General features: G+C 37.4%; 1 protein-coding gene across 2 annotated transcripts in view; it reads right to left on the bottom strand.

Moving 5' to 3' along the window:
* LRP1B (LDL receptor related protein 1B) overlaps positions 1-23,122 on the bottom strand; it is a 1,782,191-nt gene that overhangs the window by 230,302 nt on the left and 1,528,767 nt on the right. For both annotated transcript variants that reach the window (XM_080670835.1, XM_080670834.1), the window contains exons 56-59: positions 22,698-22,881; positions 18,854-18,939; positions 10,117-10,239; positions 8,385-8,566 (exon numbers count right to left, since the gene is read on the bottom strand). In XM_080670835.1, coding sequence (XP_080526961.1) covers positions 8,385-8,566; positions 10,117-10,239; positions 18,854-18,939; positions 22,698-22,881 — 575 coding nt within the window. The remainder of the gene's footprint in view (positions 1-8,384; positions 8,567-10,116; positions 10,240-18,853; positions 18,940-22,697; positions 22,882-23,122) is intronic.

Raw genomic sequence — 23,122 nt, 5'->3', positions numbered from 1 at the left:
AAATAATAATTCATTGAGGCTATATTAAATACCAGATATTGCTTAGTACTGAGAAAACAGAGGTAAACAGATATCATCTTTGCCTCAAATATCTCTCAGTGAATACAATAGAAATGGAGGTAAAACAAATGAAAAAAATTACAGCATATTATGATAAAACTATTTTACTATGAAGGCACAAAAGGGGATGATAGTTTAGCTAGAAAAGGCATGAAATAAATCTGTGCTCACTAATAGTTTTTTTAACATAAATTTTATCTTCACAACTACCTTATGAATTCTTTAACAATGATATAAACAATGATATTTATATCTTTCGTATTTTAGAACAAAGTATAACTTAATTAAAGATTATAATGCTGCAATAGGTCTTGAATATCACCTGGCTTAAAGCATTCATTTTACTTCTAAATTGAGACCATAAAAGAATGTTTGTTTTGTCCTAGTCAATTATGATAGTGATATAGTTGGAACAGAATTCAGGTTGCTAGATTTATAGACTAGGTTTTTTCTTTCTTTCCTGAGAGCACTATTTAGAGTCTTAAGTAAATAAGCTTTAGAAACAAATTATTTGGGTTGCAATTCCAGATTTATCCATTACTAGTTATGTGAACCTGGACACTTTAATTAGCCTCCCTTAGCTTGGACTTACTCATATGTTTAAAAAGGACAATAACTATTTCTCCTCACAGTACACTGTATGGATTAAATAAGAGAATATAAGGAACAAACTCAGAATACTGGTAAGCATGGACTAAGTGTTCAGCAAATATTAGCTATTATTATTTAATCTGCATTAGATATACACCATATGCAGTAATACATTTTTTGGTTTAACAATATACAAATAACTAGAGGCCCAGTGCACGGATTCCTGCACATGGAAAGGAAATTAATTAGAATGTGGCAGGCAGGGTGAGACTGGGCGAGACGGGCCGGACAAACCTTGGGGCCAACCTCCTGTGGTCCCTCCCTGGCCAGCAGCACTTGGGGTAGAGCTGGGGCTTGAAGGGCATCTGCAGAGTGATCAGGGTCCCTCAGCCTGGCCTGCAAGGGTCGGGCCAAAACGAGCAGTGTGACATCCCCCAAAGGATCCCAGAGTGACAGAGGGCACTCTGCAAAGTTGCTGTCACTCGGCAGTGCCTGTGTTAAGTGTTGGCCCCTGGTGGTGAGTGCGCATCATACCTACTGGCCGATCAGCTTGTCAGTCAGTCAGTTGGTCAATTAGCCTTTTATATACTACTAGAGGCCCGGTGCATGAAATTCATGCATGGGGGGGGGGGGTTGTCCCTCAGCCCAGCCTGCACCCTGGGACCCCTTGTGGGATGTCCGACTGCCTGTTTAGGACTGCTGGCTCCCAACTGCTCGCCTGCCTGCCAGCCTGATCACCCCCTAACCACTCCCCTGCCCAGCCTGATTGATGCCTAACTGTTCCCCTGCCAGCCTGTTTGCCCCTAACTGCCCTCCCCTGCAGGCCTGGTCACCCCTAACTGCCCTCTTTTGCAGGCCTGGTCACCCCTAACTGCCCTCCCCTGCAGGCCTGGTGCCCCCCAACTGCTCTCCTCTGCAGGCCTGGGTCCCCCCTAAATGCCCTTTTCCCTGCAGACCCGGTCACCCCCAACTTCCCTCCTCTGCCAGCCTGGTCACCCTTAACTGCCCTCCCCTGCAGGCTAGATCACCCCAAACTGCCCTCCATTGCAAGCCTGGTCTCTCCCTACTGCCCTCCCCTGCTGGTCATCTTGTGGTGGCCATCTTGTGTCCAAATGGGGGCAGGATCTTTGACCACATGGGGGCAGCCATCTTGTGTGTTGGAGTGATGGTCAATCTGAATATTACTCTTTTATTAGATAGGATAGAGGCCTGGTGCATGGGTGGGGGCCAGCTGGTTTTCCCTGAAGGGTGTTCCAGATCAGGGTGGGGGTTCCCTTGGGGAATGGGGCGGCCTGGGCGAGGGGACTGTGGTGGTTTGCAGGCCAGCCACGCCCCCCGGTGACCCAAGCAGAGGCCCTGGTATCCGGGATTTATCTATCTCCTACAATTGAAACTTTGTAGCCTTTAGCGGAGGCCAAGGCAGGCCAGAGTGTGTGGAAAGCTTGGCTTCCTCCATCGCCGGGGGCAACCCTAGCCTCCTGCTCTCTCCAGCTCCGTGGCTGCCGCCATTTTTGTTGGGATTTATTTATCTTCTATAATTGAAACTTTGTAGCCTGGAGTGGAGGCTGGGCTGGCCAGGGTGTGCAGAAAGCTTGGCTTCCTCTATCATCGGGGAAACCCAAGCCTCCCTCCTGCTCTTTCCGTGGCCGCAGCCATCTTGGTTGGGTTAATTTGCATACTTGCTCCTGATTGGCTTGTGGGTGTGGCTTGTGGGTATAATGGAGTGATGGTTAATTTACATATTACCCTTTTATTAGATAGGACTAGAGGCCCAGTGCACAAAATTCGTGCACGAGGGAGGGGGTCCCTTCAGCCCAGCCTAAAACCTCTCCAATCTGATACCCCTTGGGATGTCCAACTGCCGGTTTCGGCCCGATCCCTAGGATCGGGCTGAATCTGGCAGTCAGACATCCATCTCACAATCCAGGACTGCTGGCTCCTAACTGCTCACCTGCCTGCCTGCCTGATTGCCACTAACTGTCTCCCCTACCATCCTGATCATCCCTAACCGCCTCTGCCTGCCAGCCTGATAACCCCTAACGGGCCCCCAATGGGCCTGGCCACCCCCAACTGCCCCCCCCACCTGGTCACCCCTTGTGCCCCCCTGCTGGCCTGGTTGCCCCTCACATCCCCCTTCAGCTGGCCTGGTCACCCCTCACTGCCTCCCCTGCTGTCCTTGTCACCCCACACAGCCTGCTGTTCAGTTGTTACTGTGAGGGCATCATGACTAACTTGCATATTACCCTTTTATTAGTATAGATAGATGGTTACTTGCTAGATCTGGATTGTATGTATGTTATTACATGATTTGCCTGAATTTTATGTGTGTTATTACATTAGTAGTCTACTTTCTCATCAACCAAAAGACTATTATGAAAACATTCCCATCCACTCAAGAAAAGTATTAGTTGAACTATATTAAACATATACACCAATAATAGTCATATGTACACCCGAAATTAATTGGCATATGCCAATTTTACTGCAATAAAAATAAATAAGTAGTTAAAAATGAATGGGCCTTAATAAACATGGGATTTCTTGTGTCTCTCTCCTTATGGGTAGCTAACTTCTGATAGCTAAATTTCACTTTCTTTTCTATAGTTAACCCCTCATTAATATATATTTGTTTCAAGTTTCTCTGTACCAGACATACTGGTAATTTTAACATCTGAAATGCAACCTCTTAAAAATTACCTAAGGACAATATCTGTTGTAAATAATTAAAGTTGAAAATTAAAACTTCAGTGAAAATGTCAAAAGGAGAGTTCTAAATTTCAACCAAATATTATGTAATATTTACCTAAGATTACATCTGAAAAATCTGATCCTCAAATAATATCTATTCTGTAAGTTATTGCCAAGTGTAAATATACAAAAGAACATCTACTTGTAACCATAACAACAGGCTTCTGTGACTCCTGAGGATGTTTTTTATAGTTTAATGTAATACTTTAGATTTCTTTAAAATAAATTAGATAGAAATATTCTCTCAATGTTTACTTTTTTCTGATTGGGGAAATAAATTCAGAGAAGTTTCTTCCAGCTACTTTTTTCTCATTTTGAATTACAAAATTAAGGTTTAATACTCATTCTTTTTTTTTTTTTGCCTAAATATGAAAATAGAGGTTTAAAACTTGGTGGTGAAAATGTGGAGTTTTTATGTGACTGTTTAATTTAATAAAATATTTCTGTGTTCCCCATAGAAATCTGAAACAATTTTCATTCCTGGTATGCTTTGCATTTCCTCACAACAAAAGTTTTCTTACGACACTTTTCTTTGAAAAATGCAGGTTATTTATATACCAATATGTTGGTTTGTATATACAAGGTCCCTGTATCTATAACCTATGAGCTGTGTATGTCCAGTTGACTATTTATTATTTCCTTAAAACAATGAGTTTAGCAACCCCTGTGTTAGGTGCAAACTAAAATTAAACCATGGCTGTTATGCTAATGGAACTCACTTTCTAGATACATAAACATATACACCAATAATAGTCATATGTACACCCAAAACTAATTGGCATATGCCAATTTTACCGCAATAAAAATAAATAAGTAGTTAAAAATAAATAAAACAGTTGTATAATGTAATGTTTTCAAAATATGGTGTCTACTTAAGCAAAATATGGAGGATGTTTCACAGAAGTAGTGATATTGTCTGCTCTTGCTTGAAAAATGGAAAGTTATTCCAACTGGAGAAAAAGAAGGGCATTCCAGAAAGAAAGGATATTAAGAAAGAAAAATAAATAAATAATATACTTTAAAAATAAAGCATGATTATAATGATTTAGGCAGTTTTCTTTATTTCCAAAAAACTCTTATTATCTATATTTAAAGTTTTGTAAAAAGGCTAATTGTTAAAATGGAAAAAGGAAAAAAAGTATTGTATATATATATTTTTTCTTAATCTCTTATTTGGATAGCTCTTCAAAAATCAAGCTCATGATCCATGATTATTTTGTTACTGGAAACTCTAGTGTCATATAATAGAGAAAATATATAAGCAAAGCTTGAAAACTGGGTTAAATCCCCATTTTAATATCTCACTACCTAAATAATCCTGACAAAGTAACTTGTACATTTTGAGGTTGAATGTTCTAATCTGTACTCTATAGATAATAGTAAAAATTAATCCTCTTTCCAAGAGACTCTGAGTAAATAGTACAATCACATAAAATATAAAATGGAGGGATAACTTTCTAATTCATAAAATTCTATTAAGTGGTAGTAATCTTCATCCTCATTATTAAAGTACTAGAGGCCCAATGCACAAAGATTCGTGCAAGAATGGGCCTTCCTTCCCCTGGCTGCTGGCAGAGCCTTTGCTCTGGCCCAGAGCCGCCTTTCTGACTTTCCATGCTGCCCAGAGGCCTGGAGCGGCTGGGGCGGTGTGGAACACCAGCATTGTTGCCATGGCAACAATGCAAGCGTCCCACCCCACCCCTGGCCGCTCGGTGCCTGTGCATGCTAAGTAACCTACCATCTTTGTTGGGTTAATTTGCATACTCACTCCTGATTGGCTGGTGGAAATCACAAATTACAGTCAATTTGCATCTTACTCTTTTATTAGTGTAGATCAGAACTTGCAATCTAAATAGGTCTACAAACCCATCTGGAGAAATTATTTTTCTATTTATCTGTTTTCCCAAGCCAAAAAGGCTTGCTTATTTTGTTTGTTTGTTTTGTTGTTGTTGTTTTGATATATTCCTAGCTCTTCCTTACTCTGTAAAGTAAACTGGTATAAAAGTTCCACAGTTATTTATAATTACTTCATTCCAAACATATGAGTTCTTCTCACTGTGCCATATTCTGTGTGCGCCTTTGCTTTCCCAGATAGCTTGTTCTTTTTGCTTGAAATGCCTCCTGCTCTGGAGTGCAACTCATTACCTAATTCTTACTCTACCCATTTTGTCTATGAAGCTTTCTCTGATCTCATGTTCTGTTTTCTCTACCTTATAATTATTGTATTGTATTCTAATTATTTACTCATCTGCCTACCCACTGGACAGTAAAATAATTGAAGATAGGTGCCTTTTATCTTTATGCTCCTACTGAAGTGCTATATATACACTAAATGCTAAAGAAATAAGTGTTGAAAAAATGAGTGAGTAGAAAATTTATTTCCTGCTAACTAGGACTATCACACATTCACTTTAATGTCTATCATGAGGGTCTTTTATTATTATAACATGAATTGACATCTTAATCATCCAAAAAGATAAAATTATGCTCAGCAAAGTTTTAACATTAATTATGTTTTCTATTCTACTTTAAAAATATAAATATTTTAAAAATAAAAATATAAATTAGTGCAAAATATAAATATTGCACTAATGACTTTTATAAATATTGAATGTAAATAATTTTTATTACCCCAAATTTATGATAATTTAGAACATTGATTCACAAAGTAAAGCAGATAACAAAAGTATTAGAAAAATTGAATTTCGGATGAATTTAAATATAACAAACCAAGAAGATGGTCTATCTACTTGTAGCTCTTTTCTACTCTTAGTAACCACCATATCCAAATTGATTTATGACAATTGGCATACTATTATCAAAAGATAAAAATGACCACAAACTGCTTCCTATATGTTTAATGCTTCATTACACTAGTGCCATAATCCTTATCCTCCCTAAACAAAGCCTTGCCCAATTCCTCACTGAATATCAGGACAGAAATCTCACTTCTCAAGGAAACAGAGGTCAGTACTGTTGGCATCTTCAAAACATATGCAAATAACAATGGTAATCCAATGTAGAAAGATTCAATTGCACTTTTTACGAAATAATTTTATCATTTCAGCTGCCATTTTGGAAGCAGGATTGCACAATATTGGGGACATTTATGGCTTTTCAGCCTGACGCTCACCTCATAAAAGCTAAAATCCAGGTTGCCCTACTGTCTCCCTCAGGGGAGCTAGGAAAACAGCATGAACAAAAAGGTGTCATTACATTTTATCTGTTAGAATAGGTGGCTTTTACTGTTTCATAAAAACTTCAAATTTTTATCTGTTTCTTTGGTTATAATATGGCATATCCATATCAGAACCCAAATATTATCAAAAAAGGAAATCAAGGGAGTCTCTCATAATCTCTATAATAATTCAATACTTCACTTTTTAAAATGACACTTTTGATGGTTGGGTTTATGTTGATGATAACTTATGACTATTTTCAGTTTATGAGGTAATAACTGGGATCTGGGCAAAATAAAACAAAACTGGATTCAGTTTTTGATTTATAACTAGAAAATTCCATAAGACTACTGTTACCCACAGGTAATGTTTTTTCATTTAGAAAATGAAGCATCTTGAATGGTATAAAATGAGAAGCTAAGCCAGCTACATTAACTTTGAAGAAAGGGACAATGGTTTGGACACAGGAAAATAAATACCTTCTCAGAAAATACAAAAGGAATTAAATTATTTACATTCTTATGAATAAATGATGATGGTAACCAAACTTAGTACATCTGGTCATATTATATTGAAACTCATGTAGAAACAGTCTCTCAGATAAAACAGAATTTACACTCTTGAAATGTATATTGCCATAGTAAAGAAAATATTATAAAAGGTAACAAAATGGTCACATAATTTGATAGTGAAAAGTTAACACTTGCACATTACTTTGGAAATAGAACAATATTTATAGTAGAAGCGTTCTCTATTAGGTACTGCTTTTACCCAAAATAATGTTTAAAATTAAGCTGTAAAATATACTATGACATGACTACTCTGCCAATTGCAAAATAAGGGACAAAAACACAGAGTCAATATATTAGCAAGAAGCAAAATTGAATTGTTGCATATGATATGATAAAAACAATAATTTAGTGAAACATATTTGAAATTAATTTAGGTGGCAAAAAAATTAAGAGCACTATAGTGTACTATTTTAAAACATCAAATTCTTCTCTAAAATCCTTACTTTAGAAAGTGTGGTGAGTAGGTTGAACTTCTACAGAGATCATTTTGGAGTAGGTAATTACTCTAAATTATAGTGCAAAGAACAATAGAAATATATGCCTTCTCTACTTACCAAAACAACATAATTGAAAGTAAATGATCATAATCTATGGAACTTCAGCAAACAAACACCAGACAGCTTTGACACCTTAATGTGTGTTCATCTCTCATCTGTAATCTCCAGCCTACTGTCCTTGACTTTTTTGATGACCTCTTCTCCATTCTCACAATGGCATGCAAATGAAACACAGCTCCAATATGAATCTTTCCTGATATTCTCACCGTGCTATTTCTTTTGAATGTATGTAAAATGCACCTTGTTGTTTATTATCCATGGATACTACTTATGTTTCCTGCTCTAAAATGATACAGAAATGTTATCATTTGTGACTACCACATAGATACAAAATGTGATCCAAGAATTTGCTCTTCATTTGCCTTTCCTCCAAGATTTAAATGCATTAAAATCAAATAAATCTGTAAGTTTTCTGCATTTTCACAATACATTTATTGATTAGTTAGAAAGACTTTTGTTTAGAACTTTAAAATATACTTGCTGTAAAATACCATAACTTTCATTTTTTATTTCACTATGATAGTCACATTTCTATTTTTGAGTCCTCAGTAAAGATTTCTACACATTCACACTTTACATTGGTTTCCACGTTAAAACACACAGAACAGGATTTGTCACATTAAATGTAATTCACAGTCTTAATTCTTAATTTAAGATTTTCAGTGTTTGTTACAAACCCAGCTCGTGGATCTAAAGACAGGTCCCTGGGAAACTTCAGTTTTTTGCTAACGAGTATAGTAGGGTATAAGCCATTGACTTTGGATACTTCAATGATCCTTTTCTCTGTGTCAGACCAATAGAGATTTTTTCCAATCCAATCAACAGCAAGCGCATTGGGAACAGCTGTGTTATGCACTACCTAACAAAACAAGAATTTAAACAGTTAACAGTGTAAATGCCTAGAATAAGAACTGAACATTTCTTCTTGATTTTTACAGAGATAATAGAATTCTATTTAAACATTAGAAATAAAATTCACATAGGCATAAAACAGAACGATTTATCCTAATAAAATGACTTACTCATTTGTGAGAAATTACCTAATATGTAATCAGGCCCTCAGAAATTACATGCAGTTTTAAGAAAGAAATGCTCAAATTTAAAAACAGCTGTTGGACAGCCACATAAATATTGATCACATTTTCATTTTAGTTTATTTGTACTCTTAAAATTTGGGGCAAAAAAAAATCTGTCACAAAGACATACCCACACAAAAATTATTGAAATGTATCTTTAACAGGTTCTAGGGGAGATATCAATAGCAGTTACCATTCCCCCAACTGCTGTTGCCCTTATGTAAATGCTCTACTACAGGAATGGAAAAAAATACAAGGGAGAACCCAACATAACCAAAGGGAAATTATTCTCATACAACTACTGTGCTCAATTCTAACCCATCTCAATATCAAATATAATAAGAATATAAGCTTTTTATATACAAATATGACACATATAAAATAATACAAAATTCTTAAAATATATGAGCACTGTTTCTGAGTTTTTCATGCTTTGAGGACTGAATGAAAGAAGGAATTGAAACATGGGGCTGCTTAGAAACCAATAGAAACATAGTTAGAGACAAAAAACCATTGAATTTTTATAGTTATCCTTTCCCAATAACCACAAATAGTAAAGATATAAAGTGACAACATGAACATTTTCAGCATTTAATAATATCAACCTACAATACTGAATTGTACAACATCTTTTCTTCTTTCTCCCAAATTCCAAATTGGAAAATTGTCATGTATGACCATTAAAATGAAAATCAGTGAATTATTAATCCCAGAGGAAAAAAGATGCATTTTGTAACCCTATGTTATGACACAATTTAAAGTATTTAAATAATTTTATTTTAAAACCTGAGATAACACAGAAATGGTACCAAATATTTCATATCTAGAAGGTAACAGGTATTTAATTATGATGCTGTCTAATCAGAACATTCATGATTTTATACAAATGCATTCAATTATTTCCATCTATAGTAGGTTAATTTTAATTGTGCTATAATTTTAATCTATAACTTAATAATTAATATTTTTCAATTACAAATACTCTGTCTCAACTTTTTCTTTTATATAAATTAACACAATTAAATCTAAGGCACTAATCATTCAAGCTGGAATCATCCATCACATTTTCTAGGGTTGTGAATAAGAATCTAAATTTTATTTACTCAATTTGATTTTTACCTTATTTCAAGTAATAGCATTATAATGAAATATAAGAATGAAAGGATCATATTTCACATTTAAACTATGTATTAATTTACTTTATAAAATGTGAAATGCAAACCAACCTAATATGTTCTATGAGTTGCATCATTACCTTCAAATAACATTTTTTATTTAATTTAACCATGCTAATAAAATATCCAATAATCCCATTGTTGTAATGTTTAGGTACCTTAATATCACTTCCATTTAAACACATTCTATTTATGCGGCTGCCATTGGGTCGGCTGGAATCAATCCAGTAGATGAATTCTTCTCTGTAATCAAAGTCTACAGCAATAACATTGTTTAATCCCTAAAAAATAAAAAGGAATAGTTAAGTAGAAATTATTTTTAAATGTTTTAGTTTATAAGAGTCTCTATCTCCCTTTGAATACTTATAGCTATTACAATGAGTGACATTTGCGATCAAATCTTTTTAAAAGCATCATATGTTTACATTTTCCCTGCATTATACACTTAAGAGGTTGCATTAGTTATTTGAAAATATTTTACAAGCAGGCCACAACAATTTCAGAATTTTTACAGATAATGGTGTAAGCAAATAGCCAGTAAAGTGTGTGTGTGTGGGGGGGGAGACAACAACTTGCTTTTGGAGAGATAAAGTGAAAGACTCTCACCGTAGGTTAATATTAAATACTAGGAGCCCCGCGCGCAAATTTGTGTAGCGCCACCCACCCACCTCAGCCCTGCCTTGACACCCGAATCTGTCCACACAGAGCTCCAGTGCACCTGGCCCAGCCCCAAACCCTCTGGCCTTCTCTGGCTGCTTCAAGCCCTGCCCTCAGTCCCTCCAGTCGCCTCGGGCTGGTCCCGCCTTTTCTGGTCACCTCCCCGCTTCCGCCCTGTCTCTGGAGCAAAGTGGTGGCTTCGCCCTGTCGTGGCACCAGAGGAGAGTGTGGAAGCCTCCTGCCTGTTGCACTATGCTCCTTCCCCTGGCAGGTGGGCGTGGGGCACTCAGAGTGTGAGCAGTGGGTGGTGACGGACTGGTGAGCGGGATGCTATGGGCTCTGAGCCCTGCCCTCCCTGGCATGGGATGGTCCTGACTCCTTCAGGCGCCTCCCCATATCCACCCCATCTCTGGAGCAACACCCCAGCTAATATGCTAATGACCTGGTCATTACCCTTTATGGCATCCTGACCACTAGCATATTAGCTCTTTATTAGTATACATCAGGGGTGGGCAAACTTTTTGACTCGAGGGCCACAATGGGTTCTTAAACTGGATGGGAGGGCCGGAACAAAAGCATGGATGGAGTGTTTGTGTGAACTAATATAAATTCAAAGTAAAGGAGCGGAGGGGAGAGCAAGAGAACCCTCCGCTCTTTTGGCTCCGCAGGCCGGATAGAACAGCCGAACGGGCCGGATCCGGCCCGTGGACTGTAGTTTGCCCATGGCTGGTATAGATACATTTGATGTCATTATTATCATCTGTTCTATAGAGTAACTAGAAAAGATCACAGATCTAAATGGGAAAAACTAAAGATCCCTGATGATTTATGATGATCCCTGGAGAGCCATCTGATTAAAGTCAGAAATACAATTTAGAAATTTTATTATTTACAAAATCTTTTGTCTCTGGATAAATACACTTTTCCCCCTTTCCTCCTTTTATGCTTCCAGTGGTTCCTTAGGCAACACAGTGCCATGTTAGAATTTAAAGTCATAACCTTAGGAGAGTATTTGACCAAAGAGGAAGTGGAGAGTCAATATCTTTTGTCCTGCGTGGTGAGGAAAAGCCTCACTTCGGACTCTTGGTCTGCAGTATTGAGCAGGGAACTAAACTAGATAGGAATTCAGCCGGTGGGTTTTAGATGCCTCAGATCTTTGGTTAGTAGTTCTGCTGTTTGACTGATGTTGTTGATCACTGTGCACCAGCATCTGGGAGTCTTCTGAGATGTTAGATTGTTCAAATGATTGCTTAGGGATTCATTTAATTCAGGTCTATTGTTAGGGCTTATAGATTTACTACCTCAGTGGACCAATAAAATTTAGATCAGAATTTCAATTGTGCTAACTCATTTTAATGCTTGAATAGTTTATTAGTATATGAATTCTTATGGATCAAAAAAATAATTTGATATGGCAGACACTTGGCAAGGCCCTGAGAGATCTTTACTATATCTTTATAGCTGATGTAAGTTGCTTATATCAATATTCACCCTAAAGTTGTAGTTTAGTATTAAATTATTTTAAGAATCATTTATTAGTAGGTTTAGTTTTATAGTTAAGGATTAGCATTTCAGGAAGATAAGTTATTTTGTTTGCCTTGGTTTGGTTTGGAGAAGGAAGGATGGTATTTACCACATGTGAATTGTTTCATTATGTATTCTCAAAATTTGCAATTTGATAATAAGAATGACACTGTATTAGATTTATATAATGCTTTTTGAGAAACAGGCGAAGGCCAAATTATTAATGTTCAGATTTTAGTTCTTTCTGACCATCTCCAAGACTAAGGATATCCTGTGTATAGAAGCAATTTAGAGAAGGTTTTGGCAAATACTGACTTTTTTCTTCTCTCAGCAGGGCTGTGTTCTAGTAGTGACGGTGATAAGATCATAGGTTCAAGTCAGATGCTTTTATTTGGCTTAACATGAGCAAAATATTTTTCTTCAGCTCCAGATTATAAAGGTAAATGGAAATAGCCTAACCCCACAGAATTGTATGCCATTGCTCATAAACAAGAGATGCAAGGAAGCAAACATGACTCAGTATAAATTCCTCACTATGCCCAGATAAATATATGCAAGTGTACTTCTTATTGACGTTAGTAATCAAAGTAATGATATAAGTGCTAAAAAAAACTAAACTAATATTCTAGTCACAGATTCAAAACACTCACTAAAAATATATTCATAAGCTAAAAACTGGAGAACTTCTTAACTAAATGTACTTAAGTGTACACATCTAGAACGTTGCCTCTGCAGAACCAATGAATGTTCTAAAATATACATTCCAAGTTCTGTAGAGGGTTTAAAATATTCATTACAGTTCTCACTGGTGTCACTCATTGGATAGAGTGTCAACACTCGAACTGAGTGTCACAGGTTCAATTCCTGGTCAAGGGCATGTACCCAGGTTTCAGGTTTCATCACAGGCCCCGGTTGGGGTGCATGCAGGAGGCAACAAATCAATGTGTCTCTCTCACATAGATGTCTCTCTCTCTCTCTCTCTCTCTCTCTCTCACCCCCTTCCACTCTCTCTAAAAGTCAATGGGAAAAAATATCCTCAGGTGAGGGTTAACAAACAAACAAACAAACAAATAATCATTACAATAGTAGTCTACAATATTTCTTACATTCAAATGATTTTTCACCAGATAAATAAGGTAAATGTGTTAAGGTTCCGTGATAGGCTTACAATTCAGATAGCGATGGATAAATTAGAGCTTAATAGAGAAAAGGTTGAGAGAAACTTGTCTCTAACTTTAGCAAAAATTTACCCACTATCCCCAGTCATGCAAAATCACTCTCCTTTCTTTACAATAATCAATTTATATAATAAATATCCAAATCCAAATTTAGCAAACCCACTATGATAAATTAAAGCTGTAACACAAAGAAATTGAAGCTCTGAATTCTGACATATATATCTAGCCAAACTTGTCATTGTTCTACTACTTTACAAGTCATCCACACAGAAGCAGTGCAATGATCTCTCTGTAGAATCATATGCAAGGTATGGTCAAAATAATGTCTAAAAACTAGAGTAATCCCAGTGGCTTCAGAGATAATTTTGGTTTCATCAAAATTCTATTTGCTTCTTTCATTTCTGTAGCTAAATACTTCCACCCTTTGGTTCAAGATGATTAATTTAAGAAATTGTGTTTTGTTTCTCTATTCAATTTTACTGGAATAAAAGGCACTGTTCGAATTGAATTGGATAACATATGGAAAAGCTACTTGATTAATTTTCCTTTCTACAATCCATATTATTAAAGTATATTTTCTAAATGTAGTGAATGAATATAAGTTATAGCTGGCCAGCTATAACTATATTTTAGACTACATAGGCTAAAATTTTTTTCTACCAGTTGTTAAATTTTATGCTATAACATTTCTTGAGATTGTTACTAATAACAGTGTATAAAATTCAAGATGTTAGGGTAAAGCATTTTCCCTAATCACCTACACCAGTGGTCGGCAAACTGCGGCTCTGTTGACTAATGCGTTTGCCGACCACTGACTTAGACTCTCTATTCCAATAATTACAGGCTGTTGTTGTTCCTTGTGATTAAGCCCCTATCCCAGTGGTTGGCAAACACATTAGTCAACAGAGCTGCAGTTTGCTGACCACTGACCTACACAAAACATTCCCAAATAAATAAAATAATTAAAACAAAGATGGTGTCTTCCATTTATTTTTATTGAGTTAAATATGGAGAGATAATTACTTTTGTTTTCTACCCATGTCTGTATATGTAGACAATCTCTGAGATGGAAAAATGGTTTTCTACTTCCTAGAAGTTCTTGAGTATTTCTGCAATGCTATGACAAAGTTATGGTAAAAATATGGTCCCTAACAGAAATGATGTATTCAAACTGATGGCTGTCAAAACTAGAAATAAGACTTACCTTTAGTTGTGGGGTCTCTATTTCCTTGCTAAATGGTCACCATTAACAAATGCTTTCCAAAAGCACAGGTGTTTAGAGTCCTCATGAGCTTCCTCATCTTCCTCACTCCCTTTTTATTTTCATAAGAAAACTATCTGAGCCCAATCGGCATGGCTCAATGGTTGAACATTGACCTATGGATCAGGAGGTCAAGGTTCCTTTCTCAGTCAGGGCAAATGCCCCTATTATGGGCTCAATCCCCAGTAAGGGTCATGTAGGAGGTAGCAGATCAAGGACCTTCTGTCATCATTAACGTTTCTATCTCTCTCTCCCTTTCCCTTCCTCTCTAAAATCAATAAAAATATATTTTAAAATAAAACTATATAAAATTCATCCCCACTTAGGTACTAGTGATAGGCAATAGTTTAAAATTATGCCACCAGGGGAAAAAAGAAAAAAACTGCTATCTGAAAGTGTGCATTAAAGTGGTTTAGTTATATGAAATAGACTTAAATCATGCATAGAGAAAAGTAATTTTGCTCCATTAAGAACAATCTCTGATAACATATTAGCTATAAAAAAAACAACAAAAGAGATATCAATAGAAGTGTCCTGAGCCACAGAGTTGGAAAATGAAGCAAGGAGCGCCATTGAAATTGTTATGGGTCTTTCATGTTGCTATTTTAGTTAAATTTGTGGTTCAGTTGAGCTTATAAATAGAGTATCCTAAAAAGAGGACTTCCTAAAATAGCACAGTCTAAAACAAAGACATGCTAAAGAAACAACCCATGTACACATGTGACTACATGGATGGATTTTGAGAATATCATGCTAAATGAAATAAATCAGACAGAAAAAGTAAAAAACCATATGATTTCACTCATATGTGGGATATAAAACTGAAAGCAACAAATGAACAAACAAGAAAAACAAACAAAAACTCATAGATACAGATATCAGTATGGTGTCATGAGAGGGAAGGGGTGGAGGAGGAGTAAAGGGGGTCAAATATGTGGAGATGGAAGGGGATTTGACTTTGGGTGGTGACACACAATGCAGTATACGGTTGATGCATCATATAATTGCACACTTGAAAACTATATACTTTATTAACCAATAAATTTAATTTAAAAATAAATAAACTAAGACAATAACTCTTTAAAGGCAAAAAAGAAAACCCTCCCACCACACATACACACACACACCATGAAAACAATAAACAATATAGTAAAAAGAAAATAAACATATCCCTTTTCCAGAGATTATACAAGGAATTAATGACTGGCACACTTAACTTGTAAGGTAAGGGAGGACATAGAGATTTACTCCAAGAGAAAGATAATTTTCAATATTCTGTACTTTTTCTATAAGCTTAAAATTAGGCTACACAGTACCATGGCTTTCCCTCAAGGAGGATGCCTTATACCAGTGCCATTTCTCCTAATTCCAGTTCCTGCCACTATAGCTTTTTTTCTCGTTCCCATCTGTCTTCTGCTGAGATTCCAGTGTGACATAAGCCAACTTGCTTGACCTTTCACCCTGATAGTATCTTTTCTGCCTACTTAGACGGGTTATTATTGTAAGGATGAATCTAGGTACATGAAAGTGTGTTGCAAATGTATGGTATAAATTTGGATATTATTTTTAACATTTTTAAATCTTTAATTCTCATGTTAAAGAGAACACTTTATATTGTTCAAATGAATACTAGTTGAGGAAAAACACATTTTAAAAAAATTAAGTTAAATAATATAGAAAACTAGAGGCCCAGTGTGCATGAAATTGTGCGCAGGTAGGGCCCCTAGGCCTAGCCTGGCCTCCGTTGCTGACCTCTGCCACCCTGCGACACTACGTGAAGTTCCCCGCCCCTGGACGCTCCACGATGCTCGCATCCCCTCAACTGCTCCGAAGGCTCCTCCCACCCCACCACTGCTCCATGAAATTCCCCCCGAACCCTGCCACTGCTCTGCGAGGCTCCCCCTGCCATGCGACTGCTCCGCGAAGCTTGCTGCCACTCCACGAAGCTCGCTGCTGGATGCTCTTTGAAACTCCCCAGCCCCGAATCTGCCATTGCTCTGTGAGGCTCTCCCCACCCCGCGACTGTTTCATGAAACTCTCCCACCCCGCGATTGCTACTGCTATGTGAAACTCGCTGCCACTGCCACTCAACAGTCCTCAATCCCGTCCACCGCCACCCCCACTCATGGCGAGCAGCTCAGGGGCAGGGGAGGTGGACCAGTTGTTTGTTTGGTCATGACGGCACCTAGCTCTTTTATATATTAGGATCATTTGGCCAGCAAAAACTCTTCCATTTCAAAAGTTATATCTACTTGAACTTTTTTCTAGGGATATTCATTAAAGCAATAGTTGTCTGGCTCTGGCTGGTGTGGCTCAGTTGGTTGAGCATTATCCTGTGCTTTGAAAGGTCGCTAGTTCTATTCCCAGTCAGGACACACACCCAGGTTGGGGTATGTCAATTTCTCTCAATCTCTCCCTTTCCCTTCTTCTCTCTCTCTAAAAACAAAACAAAATAAACAAAACAACAAAACAAATACAAATACATAAATAAAAATAAATCAATGCAAACATATTTTTTAAAAAAGAGATAATTGTCTGACTCATACATTTTAAGTAGCTTTCAATTTAGTTTTTTTAAGAAACATGAAAATATTTTATTCAATCTCCTTAGGGCTCAGAATTAGGGTGAGGGGCAGTGTGATCCAATGGATGTTGGTGGCTCTTCCAAACTCAAGAGAAAGAGTCTAAACTTCACAGACATCTGTGAATTAGGCAGGAATATTGTGGCAAGCACATGGTAAGTTTGAGCACTATGTGGATTTGGAAAGCATGGGCTGTATGTCAAAGTGGCAGCTGTTAAACAGGCGGAGGCCATTCAGCTATGTGAGCCTAGCAAGGGTACACTGTCTTTTTTTCTTTCCTTTTTTTTTTTTAAATGTGACTTAGAGGAAAGCTGGAAAATCCAACTCTGTCATGAAGAATCAATATTACAGTTGCTAATGAGAGATTACCATTAAAATAAGACTAAATTATTAAGCAAAATGAATGAAACTCTAATAGCAGTAATGAAGAAATCCATCAGTTGGGTGGGAAAAAATAATTCTAAGTAAGTATTTTTTGTGTTACTGAAAAATTACCATATCAATGGCCTTTTTTTTTTTTTTTGGCTTATGCCTAATGCCAGCATAAATACACTATAAGAACAAGAAATATCCTTATTTTTGGCACACTTGTTCTAAACAGTGCTTTCACATATGCATGTCATTATTATCCAGTTTGGGGCAATGAGATCTTTGTAGCACAACAGATACAAGCTAAATAATTCCAAAGAAGCTATTTCTTCTGACAATTAAAAGATGCTATAACTAACTACATGTGATTCCTCTAGTCCAGGGGTCCTCCAACTACGGCCCACGGGCCACATGCGGCCCGCCGAGGACATTTATCTGGCTCGCCAGGTGCCGCTGCCTGTCCTGCTTAGCAGCCGACTCGTCCCGGGCCCACAGTGCACATAGGAATTTGTTCATAGTTGTTGTTTTTTTTAAACTATAGTCCGGCCTTCCAACGGTCTGAGGCACAGTGAACTGGCCCCCTGTAGTAGCCATTCTAGTTTTAATCATTTAATTTTATGCTATTTTTCACTGAGACTGGGATGGAAAAAATTTGACAAGAGCAAGTCATAGCATTTTATCTTGTCATAAAATGGAAATTTTATCTTTTCATATCAAATAACATATGTAAATATATTTTGACAATAGAACTCAAACCTCAAAACAGATTCCCTTGGGTCTTGGGATGGGTTGGGAGATAAAGAGGGTAAAGACTGAAAACATGTGCCTTTTAACTAAGTGACAATCACAACCTTTTAACTAAGTGACAATCACACTTTTGTTCCCTTGCTTTTTATAAATTTAAAGGCTAGGGGTCATTAATCCTGTTTTATCTCCTGGTTATAAACAGAAACTTGAATTCTATGATAAATATTTATTTTTAAATACCAAGGGGGTTGGGGTGGGGGCAAGTTTGGTAATGCACAAAACGCCTTAAAAGAGAATCTTATGCTTTTTCTGCTCTAGCTATTCTTGAAATAGTTACTCTCTTACATAAATTATACCTTGCATATTTTACTTTCTTTGAAATGGTGTGATGTGACAAATTCAGAGCATCACCTGGACAATTCAAACAAAATAAAATTTATAGTAATCTCATATACATATATGCATGTATTTATGAATAGCATTTCATAAATTCAAATTGTGAGATATATCTGTGGCTCTAGGGCATACCTAAAGTACCCATAATGAATAGTATGAAATCATCATGGGAATGTCATACCTGTTTTAAAAGGGTGTAGTTGGAGCCATCGGTGTTAATTTTTCTTATCTCGTGATGATCAGCAAGAATTAAAAAAGGTTCTTCATCTAAATACCAAGACAAAAAACATATTAGACTTTCTGGATTCATGGTTTTCAACTCCTCTTAGTTTCTGAAGTAATATAAAGTCAAATGCAGTGCACTCCAGAAGATTAATGGTTAAAAATTTCACACTGAGACCTCAGTTGATAGTAAGATGAAAAGGCAGCAGACACCAGACAGTATAATCAAGATAATTACAAATGCTAGCCCTCTCTTTCCCTCAATTCTCTTGAATATTAAGTTATCTAATTTATTTGAAATTAGTAGAAATACCTGCTGTTATAATCTGATTTTAGATGATTTTTTTTTAAAAGGATAAGCTACCCTTATCTTAGAAACCTACAGTATAGTTAAACATTCATATGATCAAATATTTCATTTTTTATGATTAAACAACTACCTTTTGCTCTCAGAATAGCTTCAATGAAAACTAAGTATTATTGCCTACATATACATTTGTTCATCTGCTTAGGGACTTCTCTTAAATAATTTCAGAGAAGTATCTAGAATCCTTATCTATTAATTATACCTTTCTTTATGAGTCTGTTTTTAAAATCCTTTAATGGTCTTTATTTCCTTCTTATTGTTTGCCCAATATCTTTTAATATCTCACTTGTTCTACAAACTAGGAAAGATAATAAGAATCTGACCATGCTTCATATATGTGAAGATTCTCTAAACCTTTCAATTCGTTTTATCATCAGAACTTATTTGGAAACAAATTAGTTTCTTCAATAAAATATATTCAGAAAGTATTGTATGGTATATTTACTTGACTGTGTATCTTAATAATTTAAAATCAATTTGACCACATTCTTGATTGTTACAATCCTAGATCAATTCAATAAAAATTTTTGTTCAAATTATTTTTAAATACCTTTGTTTCTAAGATGTATTCATATACTTAGTTGCTGAGTAAGCAAATTTAATGTCAACAGAAATTAGAAAAAAACAATAAAAAGCAGGAAGGCAGGGGAGGTTGGGCGGGGGGGCGGGGGGGCGGGCTGTAAGAGATCAACCAAAGGACGTGTACGCATGCATATAAGCATAACCAATGGATACAAGACACTGGGGGGGGGGGGCAGGTAAAGGCATGTGCTGGGGGGTAGGGGAGGCCGGGGGGAGGTCAATGGGGAAAAAAAAAATAAAGGAGACATATATGTACTACTATTTGTAATACTTCAAACAATAAAAAAAAAAGATAGTCACTTTATGCAATCTAATGTGAACTTTATTGGATAGTACTAATAGTTACAGTTTTTATCCTGTTTAATTTATATCTCAACTAGAGGCCCGTTGCATGAAGATTCGTGCAATAAGCTTTCCTTCCCCTGGCTGCCGGCACCGGTTTTCCTCCGGGACCCGGGACCCAGGCCTTCGCTCCAGCCGCAGCAGAGAAGACTCGAGGCTAGGCTTCTCTGCTCCGGCTGCAGCAAGGCTTGGCTTCTCCACTCTGGCCGCAGTGGAGTAGACAAGCCTCTTCAGTCTTCAATCTTCAGTCGTCTTCAGTCTTCAGTCTTCGCTCAGGCCAGAGCCTTCAGTCTTCCCTCTGTGCCTGCATATGCAAATTAACCCACCATATTTGTTGGGTTAATTTTGATGCTCACTCCTGATTGGCTTGTGGGCACCACGGAGGTATGGCCAATTTGCATATTTCTCTTTTATTAGTGTAGATACTTTTGGAAAAATATCTAGCCTCTCTTTAGCAAATATTTATGTTCAGGAACACTTACTCTTTGTGTCAAAACTATTATTTGTTTGGAATTATTATTGTTAATGGAAAATAAATACAACATGGATATATGATATAACAAGACCAAAATTTGATCATTAGCATTCATCACCTTTATACAATCTTTTATGAAAAGTTTACAGAAATGGAAACTGACTGATTTGGAGATTTTGTGTAATATTTTTACTAGAGGCCCGGTGCACAAAATTCGTGAACGGGGGTGTGTGTCCCTTAGCCCACCTTGCACCCTCTCCAGTCTGGGATCCCTCGAGAGATGTCCGACTGCCTGTGTAGGGCCAATCCCGGATATCCCTCTCACAATCCAGGACTGCTGGCTCCCAACTGCTCGCCTGCCCACCTTCCTGATTGCCCTTAACCGCTTCTGCGTGCCAGCCTGATCACCCCCTAACCACTCCCCTGATTGATGCCTAACTGCTCCCCTGCCAGCCTGTTTGCCCCTAACTGCCCTCCCCTGCAGGCCTGGTCACCCCTAACTGCCCTCCCCTGCAGGCTTGATCGTGCCCAACTGCCCTCTCTTGCAGGCCTGGTCCCTCCCAAATGCCCTCCCCTGCTGGCCATCTTGTGATGGCCATCTTGTGTCCACATGGGTGCAGCCATCTTTGACCACATGGAGGCAGCCATCTTGTGTGTTGTAGTGATGGTCAATTTGCATATTACTATTTTATTATATAGGATTAGATAGGATAAAGGTCTGGTGCATGGGTGGGGGCCAGCTGGTTTGCCCTGAAGGGTGTCCTGGATCAGATCAGGGTGGGGGTTCCCTTGGGGCGTGGGGTTCCTGGGTGAGGGGCCTGTGGTGGTTTGCAGGCTGGCCATGCCCCCTGGCGACCCAAGCGGAGACCCTGGGATCTGGGATTTATTTATCTTCTATAATTGAAACTTTGTAGCCTTGAGCAGAGCCAAGCCTCCTGCTTGTTCCGTGGCTGCCGCCATTTTTATTGGGATTTATTTGTTTTCTATAATTGAAACTTTGTAGCCTTGAGTGGAGGCCTGGACCTGCCAGGGTATGCGCAAAGCTTGGCTTCCTCCATTGCCAGGGAAACCCAAGCCTCCTGCTCGCTCCGTGGCCACAGCCATCTTGGTTGGGTTAATTTGCATATTCACTCCTGATTGGCTGGTGGCGTGGCTTGTGGTTCTAGCAGAGTGATGGTTAATTTGCATATTACTCTTTTATTAGATAGGATTCCTGGTAATTATTTCATGAAAGTACATGGTAGATGAGAAAACATCTAATGTTTTAAATGCTGTCACCAGCATGTATATTTGAAAGAAATAACGTGTTATTTGATTCATTATACTCCAAAGCAAAGTTAGGGTGATAGAGACATCTTATGTACCATTTTTTATCCATTTTAATAGTCATTATTATATATTGCTTTGTATAATTTTAATATATGTGATAATCTCCACTAAAATTACAATATATTTTTAAGTTATGGTCCTGTTTTATTGAATTTTCTACTTTAGAAACAATCACACTATTTGGAACAAAGAGAAGTTAATAATTTTGCTGAATCACTGGAAAAATTCAAGTTATCTTACATAGCTGATTTATTATTGTTGTCATCATTGCTACTGTTGCTATTATTGACTAGATTTTCTCCTTGACATGCATATGTGAGTGTGTGTGGTGTAGGGAAGACAGAAAAAACTGTAAGAACACTGTCACAATAGGCTCTTAGGTCGAGGCCAAGCCTGCTCCTAAGAACCTGTGATTCAGCAGGAGGCAATGCTAGAGACTGTTCTTGTTACTTGTGAACACTCTCAAAATATAAACAAAACAAAGAAAAACCCTTAATAATTCACAAGACCATAATGCAATATTATTAGAAACAGAGCAGTATGTGGACAACACAAAATCAGAATGACAGATCCCAGATCAAGGTAAGTAGGGAAGAATTTTGATTTCTGAGAAATAGCAAGAATGAATGAATTTAATAAAATGGCTATAAAATTCAGGATCCATATGTGTAACTGAGGTTGGATCAGTAGACAAGTTCAATTTGATACCTGAAAGTGATTTGCAGCCATTTGGGTTATCAGGTTGTATTTCATAGCCATCTGTACAGAGGCACTTGTAGGTCCCATATGTATTGATGCATCGCTGGCTACACGGAAAGCCCGTAGAGCATTCATCAACGTCTACACACATTTTACCGTCATCCTTCAGTTGGAATCCAGGCCAGCATTTGCACTGCAGAATTAAAAACAAGCATCATCAATTCATACCAATGTCACTGTCTTTTCTTATTGGCTACCCCTTTAGCATGACTGAACCAACAAAAGGTAATGGCAAATCTTTCTGTCAAACAGAGATTAAACTTCAATAAGAATTACAAATATCATATAAAGTTAAAGTTAAAAATATTCTCTGAAATATCTTCATTTGAACATCTGAGGTTGGGAAGATTATAAAAGTTAACTGATATCACCAT

Source organism: Plecotus auritus, assembly GCF_963455305.1.
Source record: "Plecotus auritus genome assembly, chromosome: 5".
Taxonomy (NCBI): domain Eukaryota; kingdom Metazoa; phylum Chordata; class Mammalia; order Chiroptera; family Vespertilionidae; genus Plecotus; species Plecotus auritus.
This window is presented reverse-complemented; position numbering and strand designations above follow the sequence as displayed.